Consider the following 8,628-nt stretch of genomic DNA (forward strand, 5'->3'; position numbering starts at 1 on the left):
ACGGCCATGGCACCCGCCTGTAGCTCGGCGTCGCGCTTTTGGTCGTGTCGGAGGCGTGCGTTTTCGTCTCTGAAGGCAGCGACCTCGTCAGTCAGGAACGAAATTCCCTCCATAGCATCGAGGAGCATGGCTCCGCAGGGACTCGACGCAAAGCCACCTAGAGCGGAAGGCCGGGGCTCTCCGCGCGTGACGTCACGCTAGTCGGCCTAGGCGAAGCCGAAGCGCGCCGCGGAGCAGCGCTCAAGGGTAGCAATTACTCCAGTTTTTCGGCACAAACGCGTGTTTATTGACTCGCGCGTTAGAAATCTCGAACAAAACGGTTGTCACTGTGCATGCTAGAATATCCACATCATTTTTTTGTTAACGTGGCCAGTTTTCGTTTCTTAGATTTGTTGTTCGTTTCGACAACTTTGTCGTTGAGCTTGCGGCAAAAGTTTTTTAGTAGAATGTTTGTAGAGCACCACAACAGATGTTTCAGCACGACCTCACTCGTGTGTCCTTCTTCACACACATCGAAGTCGCAATCCTCGTCGACTAGCAAGTCCAGTGTGAGCTCCGTGACCAGCTGGCGTTGGTTGCTCATCGTTAAGAAGTCCACCCGCTTCGACATTTCCTCCACGACAACGTAGTTGTGGGCGACGGCATTGACTGCGGTCATTGCTGGGTACAGAAGGCCTCCTCTGTCAATCTCTTTGATGAGATGATAGTGCTCATGGCCGGTGGCGGCTGTGATCGTGTGGTCTGTTGTCAGGGCATTTTTGCAGTTCTCGCACTTTAGCTTCTTCACCGTCGCGTACACCGCATATCCTGCCACATAGGCTAGAACGGGGACGATGTCTTTTATTTTTGAAAGGGAGTCTTCTGTTACTACTATGTTGTAGCTAGGGCGCGGCGCGTCTCGTCGTTTTTGCATTTCCTCCCATTTTTCATCTCTCTCTGTTTCAGAAGCTTTGCCAATCGGTGCAAGTGTGTTCTGCAGCCGAAGCTTGTTTTCTCCTTCATAAAGCTGTCGTATTGAGATATGGTATTGGGAACCTGCCAGCCGCCGGTACCTTCCGAAGCGGTCCTCTAAACAGTCCGTCTGAAATTTCCCGAGGAGGACGTAGGACAGGTTGAGTTCTTCGAAGCAGTACCTGCATATTTCGAGAAGCGCGTAAGTTGACTGGTGCAGTGCGGTATGAGTTTTGTCGGTCAATTTGCAGTTGTTTGCATTTTTCTGCCATTCGTCCAACCAGTCTAAAATGTCGTAGAGAAAATCTACCTTCTCGTCGTCTGGAGCCGGGCGCACAGGTTCTTGGAACCGATCTTTCAGCCTGCTTCCTTTGCCGGGTGTCTTTACATTGACAATTTTCCACCACGTTACTATAATCTCAATGAAAGTGGCCGTCTCCTTGAAAAACTTCAGGTTGTGTTTCTCTCCAATGGCACGGAGGGCACTGGGAAGAGAGCTGTCAAATATCTGGAGAGCAAGTTTCACGTTCTGCTTCTCAATACTCGACGGGCAAAGGGATTTCCTTGACACTTTGTATCCATAGCGCAGCAGTTGGTCACATTCCAAGTCGTAGGCAGCTTTGATGGTTTTGAACGACGCACACAGCATGCGCCGCTGGCCTTCCGTGTCAGCATGAAGCTCGGGGAACCAGAAGCATTGATCGTCTTGCTTCAGCCAATTATTGCGTATGCACTTGATTATGTGTACAGTGTCGATCACAAAAAACAGCGGCCTGTTGGGATCAGACGGATGTGGGTAGCAGAACTCGTTTGAACGACGCATCGTTGTGTCAGGCGTGTCCTGGTTGCGCGTTGTTGTACCAGGCGTGTCGTGGCTGTCCATCGAGCTCTTAAAGAGAGCCATAGCCTTTCGATTCACTGCGTTGTTATCCGTTACGACGCACATCACTCGGTACCCGATTTTCTCGAGCCCGCAAATCACGTCTCTAAGCAACTTGTGCAGAAACTCGGCGTTGGCTCCGTGCACGGGTACGACGTGAGCGACTTCCTTAAATTGGCACTTGATGCTTTGCACCATAAACACGAACGCACTATTCGCTACTTCTGTGGAATTAAGTGCGACACCGACAATGCTACCTCCTTTATAATCAAAAAACGGTTTGATGTGGACCTCGTCCACCATCAAGGTCACATAGCGTTGGTCATCGTTCAAGTCAGAGATCCTCTTTGCCATGTAGCTGAGAAAACTTGAACTTTGCTGCTCGTTTTGAGGGCTCATTCCAAACGAGGAGCATATCGATCGGATTGTCCTAGGGTGTGGCAGAACAATGCTTCCAGAGCTACGGATGTACTGGTATGCATGAGGCGATATTGTGAAAAGAATGCATGCAAACACCATAAAATCCACTGAATAACGCCTTCGCTCTTTCTTGGAAGAAATCAGCTTCAGTTGCTCGGCGAGCAGTTGGATGACCGCTGCTTGATCTTCGCTTTGCGTTGCGGGCAGCTTGTCAAGCAGAAAACGAATCGTGGCACAGATATCGTTGTGCGAGCTTTCAGAGCTTGACTCAAGATCGTTGTCCCAATTTTCGACACTTTCGAGTAGTTCTACAACTCCCCTCTTGCTGTTTGCGATTCTTGGTATGAGCAAGTTGGAGCCCAACCTTGTGACCTGAGTCTTCGCAAAATGAAGAGTTAGTGTAAGGTCAGGCTCCACGACGATCGAGTATTTTATCCAAGGGGCCTCAGTCTCAACAATGTGCACCAGAGTGAGGTGTCCATTGCCCTCAATAACATGCCAGAATGCCGATTTTACGTTTTTCAAGTGGTCGGACAAGTCCTTTATGCTGAGTATTCGGTCCGCTTCTTCCTCATTGCGAAATGAATCGATCGACTCTGCAAGCGCTCTTTCCATTGCAGAAGCCTCTTGACGCAATCGCTTGCTGTCCGGGTCTTCTCTTCTCGCATGGTGCTTCGACAAATAATCTGGACAGCCAGGGAACTTCGATGGAACTGCGCCTGGGCGAAGGCGCACCCTAGACAGCGGCGCAGTCGCCGTCCTCCCGGTAACTTCGTCGACGTGAGACACCTCCCGAAGAACGTCGTCGTCGGAGAAGTGACGCTCGCACACCTATAAAGATATATACCCTTCGTATAAATAATAGCGACTTACCACTAAACGCGCTACACGTCGCCGTTATCGCCTATTCCCACAACCCTTCTATTGCTAGCCCGTCCAAATGGCGCTATGCCACTACGAATGCGAGATAAACAATTGGAAATGGGAATTCCTCACCTTCGTTCTCTGGGAAACGATCAGGTTTTCTCGGGGGATGGCGTTTATCCAGGCACTCCGCAGCGCTTCATCTTTGGGGAGTCCGAACACGTGCACTTTGGGCCCCGTTTTGTAATTACCGTTACACCGAGGCACACAGCATTTGTCAGGCATGACGGAAAGAGCACTTGATCATCGCGCACAAAACGCAGAGCACTCACAAGTTGTGCGACGTTTAAAACAAGACAAACAGAGAAAACAGCCGAGACAAAACCAAGCGTCTCCGAACACGCCGAAAGAAGCCGCGGAACGTTCTGGAAAGACGCCGAAGCAAGCCGGCTCCATCTGCCGAGCCGGAACGGAACTACACCGCGGCCGAACCGTAGGCCGAGTAGCGGTGACGTAGACCCACGTGATCGCGGGAGCCCCCAGGCTAGGCCGGGGCTCTCCGCGCGTGACGTCACGCTAGTCGGCCTAGGCGAAGCCGAAGCGCGCCGCGGAGCAGCGCTCAAGGGTAGCAATTACTCCAGTTTTTCGGCACAAACGCGTGTTTATTGACTCGCGCGTTAGAAATCTCGAACAAAACGGTTGTCACTGTGCATGCTAGAATATCCACATCATTTTTTTGTTAACGTGGCCAGTTTTCGTTTCTTAGATTTGTTGTTCGTTTCGACAACTTTGTCGTTGAGCTTGCGGCAAAAGTTTTTTAGTAGAATGTTTGTAGAGCACCACAACAGATGTTTCAGCACAACCTCACTCGTGTGTCCTTCTTCACACACATCGAAGTCGCAATCCTCGTCGACTAGCAAGTCCAGTGTGAGCTCCGTGACCAGCTGGCGTTGGTTGCTCATCGTTAAGAAGTCCACCCGCTTCGACATTTCCTCCACGACAACGTAGTTGTGGGCGACGGCATTGACTGCGGTCATTGCTGGGTACAGAAGGCCTCCTCTGTCAATCTCTTTGATGAGATGATAGTGCTCATGGCCGGTGGCGGCTGTGATCGTGTGGTCTGTTGTCAGGGCATTTTTGCAGTTCTCGCACTTTAGCTTCTTCACCGTCGCGTACACCGCATATCCTGCCACATAGGCTAGAACGGGGACGATGTTTTTTATTTTTGAAAGGGAGTCTTCTGTTACTACTATGTTGTAGCTAGGGCGCGGCGCGTCTCGTCGTTTTTGCATTTCCTCCCATTTTTCATCTCTCTCTGTTTCAGAAGCTTTGCCAATCGGTGCAAGTGTGTTCTGCAGCCGAAGCTTGTTTTCTCCTTCATAAAGCTGTCGTATTGAGATATGGTATTGGGAACCTGCCAGCCGCCGGTACCGTCCGAAGCGGTCCTCTAAACAGTCCGTCTGAAATTTCCCGAGGAGGACGTAGGACAGGTTGAGTTCTTCGAAGCAGTACCTGCATATTTCGAGAAGCGCGTAAGTTGACTGGTGCAGTGCGGTATGAGTTTTGTCGGTCAATTTGCAGTTGTTTGCATTTTTCTGCCATTCGTCCAACCAGTCTAAAATGTCGTAGAGAAAATCTACCTTCTCGTCGTCTGGAGCCGGGCGCACAGGTTCTTGGAACCGATCTTTCAGCCTGCTTCCTTTGCCGGGTGTCTTTACATTGACAATTTTCCACCACGTTACTATAATCTCAATGAAAGTGGCCGTCTCCTTGAAAAACTTCAGGTTGTGTTTCTCTCCAATGGCACGGAGGGCACTGGGAAGAGAGCTGTCAAATATCTGGAGAGCAAGTTTCACGTTCTGCTTCTCAATACTCGACTGGCAAAGGGATATCCTTGACACTTTGTATCCATAGCGCAGCAGTTGGTCACATTCCAAGTTGTAGGCAGCTTTGATGGTTTTGAACGAGGCACACAGCATGCGCCGCTGGCCTTCCGTGTCAGCATGAAGCTCGGGGAACCAGAAGCATTGATCGTCTTGCTTCAGCCAATTATTGCGTATGCACTTGATTATGTGTACAGTGTCGATCACAAAAAACAGCGGCCTGTTGGGATCAGACGGATGTGGGTAGCAGAACTCGTTTGAACGACGCATCATTGTGTCAGGCGTGTCCTGGTTGCGCGTTGTTGTACCAGGCGTGTCGTGGCTGTCCATCGAGCTCTTAAAGAGAGCCATAGCCTTTCGATTCACTGCGTTGTTATCCGTTACGACGCACATCACTCGGTACCCGATTTTCTCGAGCCCGCAAATCACGTCTCTAAGCAACTTGTGCAGAAACTCGGCGTTGGCTCCGTGCACGGGTACGACGTGAGCGACTTCCTTAAATTGGCACTTGATGCTTTGCACCATAAACACGAACGCACTATTCGCTACTTCTGTGGAATTAAATGCGACACCGACAATGCTACCTCCTTTATAATCAAAAAACGGTTTGATGTGGACCTCGTCCACCATCAAGGTCACATAGCGTTGGTCATCGTTCAAGTCAGAGATCCTCTTTGCCATGTAGCTGAGAAAACTTGAACTTTGCTGCTCGTTTTGAGGGCTCATTCCAAACGAGGAGCATATCGATCGGATTGTCCTAGGGTGTGGCAGATCAATGCTTCCAGAGCTACGGATGTACTGGTATGCATGAGGCGATATTGTGAAAAGAATGCATGCAAACACCATAAAATCCACTGAATAACGCCTTCGCTCTTTCTTGGAAGAAATCAGCTTCAGTTGCTCGGCGAGCAGTTGGATGACCGCTGCTTGATCTTCGCTTTGCGTTGCGGGCAGCTTGTCAAGCAGAAAACGAATCGTGGCACAGATATCGTTGTGCGAGCTTTCAGAGCTTGACTCAAGATCGTTGTCCCAATTTTCGACACTTTCGAGTATTCTACAACTCCCCTCTTGCTGTTTGCGATTCTTGGTATGAGCAAGTTGGAGCCCAACCTTGTGACCTGAGTCTTCGCAAAATGTAGAGTTAGTGTAAGGTCAGGCTCCACGACGATCGAGTATTTTATCCAAGGGGCCTCAGTCTCAACAATGTGCACCAGAGTGAGGTGTCCATTGCCCTCAATAACATGCCAGAATGCCGATTTTACGTTTTTCAAGTGGTCGGACAAGTCCTTTATGCTGAGTATTCGGTCCGCTTCTTCCTCATTGCGAAATGAATCGATCGACTCTGCAAGCGCTCTTTCCATTGCAGAAGCCTCTTGACGCAATCGCTTGCTGTCCGGGTCTTCTCTTCTCGCATGGTGCTTCGACAAATAATCTGGACAGCCAGGGAACTTCGATGGAACTGCGCCTGGGCGAAGGCGCACCCTAGACAGCGGCGCAGTCACCGTCCTCCCGGTAACTTCGTCGACGTGAGACACCTCCCGAAGAACGTCGTCGTCGGAGAAGTGACGCTCGCACACCTATAAAGATATATACCCTTCGTATAAATAATAGCGACTTACCACTAAACGCGCTACACGTCGCCGTTATCGCCTATTCCCACAACCCTTCTATTGCTAGCCCGTCCAAATGGCGCTATGCCACTACGAATGCGAGATAAACAATTGGAAATGGGAATTCCTCACCTTCGTTCTCTGGGAAACGATCAGGTTTTCTCGGGGGATGGCGTTTATCCAGGCACTCCGCAGCGCTTCATCTTTGGGGAGTCCGAACACGTGCACTTTGGGCCCCGTTTTGTAATTACCGTTACACCGAGGCACACAGCATTTGTCAGGCATGACGGAAAGAGCACTTGATCATCGCGCACAAAACGCAGAGCACTCACAAGTTGTGCGACGTTTAAAACAAGACAAACAAAGAAAACAGCCGAGACAAAACCAAGCGTCTCCGAACACGCCGAAAGAAGCCGCGGAACGTTCTGGAAAGACGCCGAAGCAAACCGGCTCCATCTGCCGAGCCGGAACGGAACTACACCGCGGCCGAACCGTAGGCCGAGTAGCGGTGACGTAGACCCACGTGATCGCGGGAGCCCCCAGGCTTTCCTCCTCTAGGTGGCTTTGCTCGACGCCGGGGCCAAGGTCAACGGGAGGAGAGGCGGGTGGCCCCGCGGGAAGTTGTCGAGCCGGAGAGAGGGCCGCAGGGGTACGGGAAATGTCCGCAGCGTCGCCGTCGTGATTGCCGACGACGCCATCGCTGTAAAGGGGTGTCCAAACAGGACACTACAAAACGCACGACTCCGACAAATCGTGAAAATTGAAGCGGACACGTCCGCTTCGCGCCCGCTTCAATTTTCACGATTTGTCGGAGTCGTGCGTTTTGTAGTGTCCTGTTTGGACACCCCTTAAGGGGTCGCAGCACCGCCGATAATCGCACAGCTCTCACAGAGAAAGGAGCTTACACCAGTCTGAAGAAATGTGTCGACGTTGTCCGGCCAGCATACACACTTTGTGTGCGCACGAAGTTTGCATTCAGAACATCGAAGAAACTTTTGTCTTGCGTAGAAGACACGGGAGCAGATAGTGCACGCGTCCGTACTAGGCGGCATCTCCGCAGCGAAAATAATAATGATAATAATAATAATAATAATAATAATAATAATGTTTTATTTTTTTAGTGCCCATAGACAGCTGTAACGCCTTTTGTGTGGCGCACCCTCAGTTCGTGTTCACAGCAACACTATTTAAAGTACAAATATACACACATTTACACAGACATTTGTAAGTACACAAATGCAAGTTTGCAGAGCAAATACAACCTTACACGAACTCTTGGTTGGATAAGATACACTTTTGCAAGGCCCACTTGAAACTAAGAAAATAAAAAAAAGCATCTTTTTCACAATCGCATGTAATATTAAAGGCAGACTGCAAGCTACATAATGGCGATGATTAACAAATTCTAGTAGGATAAAATGTAAAAAAATGGCGACTAGCTCTGGAGGGCACATTATAGTCTCTATTCACAAGTGAACTTTAGGTTTTAACAGTACCATGCACTACATTATTAAGAAAATGATTGTCTCTAACAGCCCTCTTTGTTGATAGCCTTTCAAGGCTAAATAAAGACAGCAACAAATCATAACTAAGAACAGTTTCCGACCAATGTATCGGTGATAAATAATTCGCATACATTTCTTCTGCACACGGTCAATCATTTAAAGTTGCGTTAAAGATAGTGAATTCCAGTTAATTGAACCAAAGTCAAATCCTGAGCGTACAAGGCTACAAAAGAGACGCAATACAACTAATGGTGAAGTGAAAGAATTCGATAACCGAGTGATCATTCCTAACTTTATTATCCCTGAAACAACGATCTTAGAAACGAGGGCAGTAAATAATAGTGAACTATCAATGTAGACGCCAAGGTCTTTTATCAGAGATACACGATCTATGAGACTTCCCTTAAGCACATAAGGGTAAAAGAAAACGACCAGCCTTCTCAATAAAGAAATCAAATTAGTTTTTTCAAGATTTAACGACAACGCGTTTTCTCTTCACGAATCGGAAATCGGAC

The 8,628-nt window shown here is 49.1% G+C and overlaps 1 protein-coding gene and 1 pseudogene across 1 annotated transcript; both read right to left on the minus strand.

Annotated features, from left to right (window-relative positions):
* Window positions 1–214: 214 nt before the first annotated feature.
* On the minus strand, window positions 215–2,994 carry LOC121836777. Its single transcript, XM_042291968.1, has one exon. It carries the CDS (start codon window positions 2,864–2,866, stop codon window positions 350–352), a length of 2,517 nt encoding a protein of 838 aa, XP_042147902.1. The 5' UTR covers window positions 2,867–2,994; the 3' UTR covers window positions 215–349.
* Window positions 2,995–3,996: 1,002 nt separating this feature from the next.
* Window positions 3,997–7,028, minus strand: LOC115328188 (annotated as a pseudogene).
* Window positions 7,029–8,628: the final 1,600 nt, after the last annotated feature.

This window comes from Ixodes scapularis, unplaced genomic scaffold (genome assembly GCF_016920785.2).
Source record: "Ixodes scapularis isolate PalLabHiFi unplaced genomic scaffold, ASM1692078v2 PGA_scaffold2__306_contigs__length_199485367, whole genome shotgun sequence".
NCBI lineage: Eukaryota > Metazoa > Arthropoda > Arachnida > Ixodida > Ixodidae > Ixodes > Ixodes scapularis.